The sequence below is a fragment of the Morone saxatilis genome, unplaced genomic scaffold (genome assembly GCF_004916995.1).
Source record: "Morone saxatilis isolate NCDOM2014 unplaced genomic scaffold, NCSU_SB_2.0 Contig12, whole genome shotgun sequence".
Taxonomy (NCBI): Eukaryota; Metazoa; Chordata; class Actinopteri; family Moronidae; genus Morone; species Morone saxatilis.
In genome coordinates this window covers 18819104-18819866 of record NW_023339674.1, presented here as the reverse complement: position 1 = coordinate 18819866, position 763 = coordinate 18819104, and the positions used below count along the sequence as shown (strand labels likewise).

General features: G+C 33.8%; 1 protein-coding gene across 1 annotated transcript; it reads left to right on the top strand.

Moving 5' to 3' along the window:
• Positions 1 to 128: 128 nt before the first annotated feature.
• On the top strand, positions 129 to 642 carry si:ch211-212d10.1 (granzyme G; the record flags this gene model as incomplete). Its single annotated transcript, XM_035653691.1, is given in 2 exon segments — positions 129 to 264; positions 415 to 642. Coding segments are annotated over 2 exon segments (364 nt in total), but the record flags the coding sequence as incomplete, so codon positions are not given.
• Positions 643 to 763: the final 121 nt, after the last annotated feature.

The following is a 763-nucleotide window of genomic DNA, read 5'->3' as shown; positions in this document are numbered from 1 at the left end:
TAATTTAAAATGCACATATAATTGATATCTATTTGGAAAATATGTTTCATGGTAGCTTCATGAATTGTGACATAAATTCAAGTATCTCATAGTCTTTTAATATTATTATTTTATGAATTTCATTTCAGGCGGTACACAGTCTTTCTGGGACTTCACAGGTTTCATGAAAGTAATGGAGTACAGCATATAGATGTGGAACAAGCATTTCCACATGAAAACTACAATGAAACTGACAATTTAAAAAATGACATAATGCTTCTTAAGGTAAAATAAAAAATATATATTTTTGTCATTTTTTCACATATTGTTACTTTCAAATACTTTATTGGATGCATTAACCAATAGGAGCACTAAAATATTGTAAACACTGATATTTATATCTTTTAAACATATATATTTTTTCTGTTCCTCAAGTTGAGCTCCAAGGCAACTTTCAGTGAAAAAGTGAAACCCATTGCTCTCGCAGATGGAGGTGATGACTCTCTGCCAAAATCATGTAGCATCTCTGGCTGGGGACGTACAAACAGGGAAATAAAATATATGTCTCTTGTACTCATGGAAGCCAATGTAACACTCATTGATGATGAGCAGTGTGCTAAGGAAAACTTGTACTGCTCTGAGGGAGAGACTGGACCGGGTGAGGTATGAACATTTAAGTAACATAACAAGGATAAAGAAATGTTGGTCAACAATGATAATTGATTCACTGCTGAAGCAATGACTGCATACTGTGTATGTATTTCCAGGGAGACTCTGGAGGTCC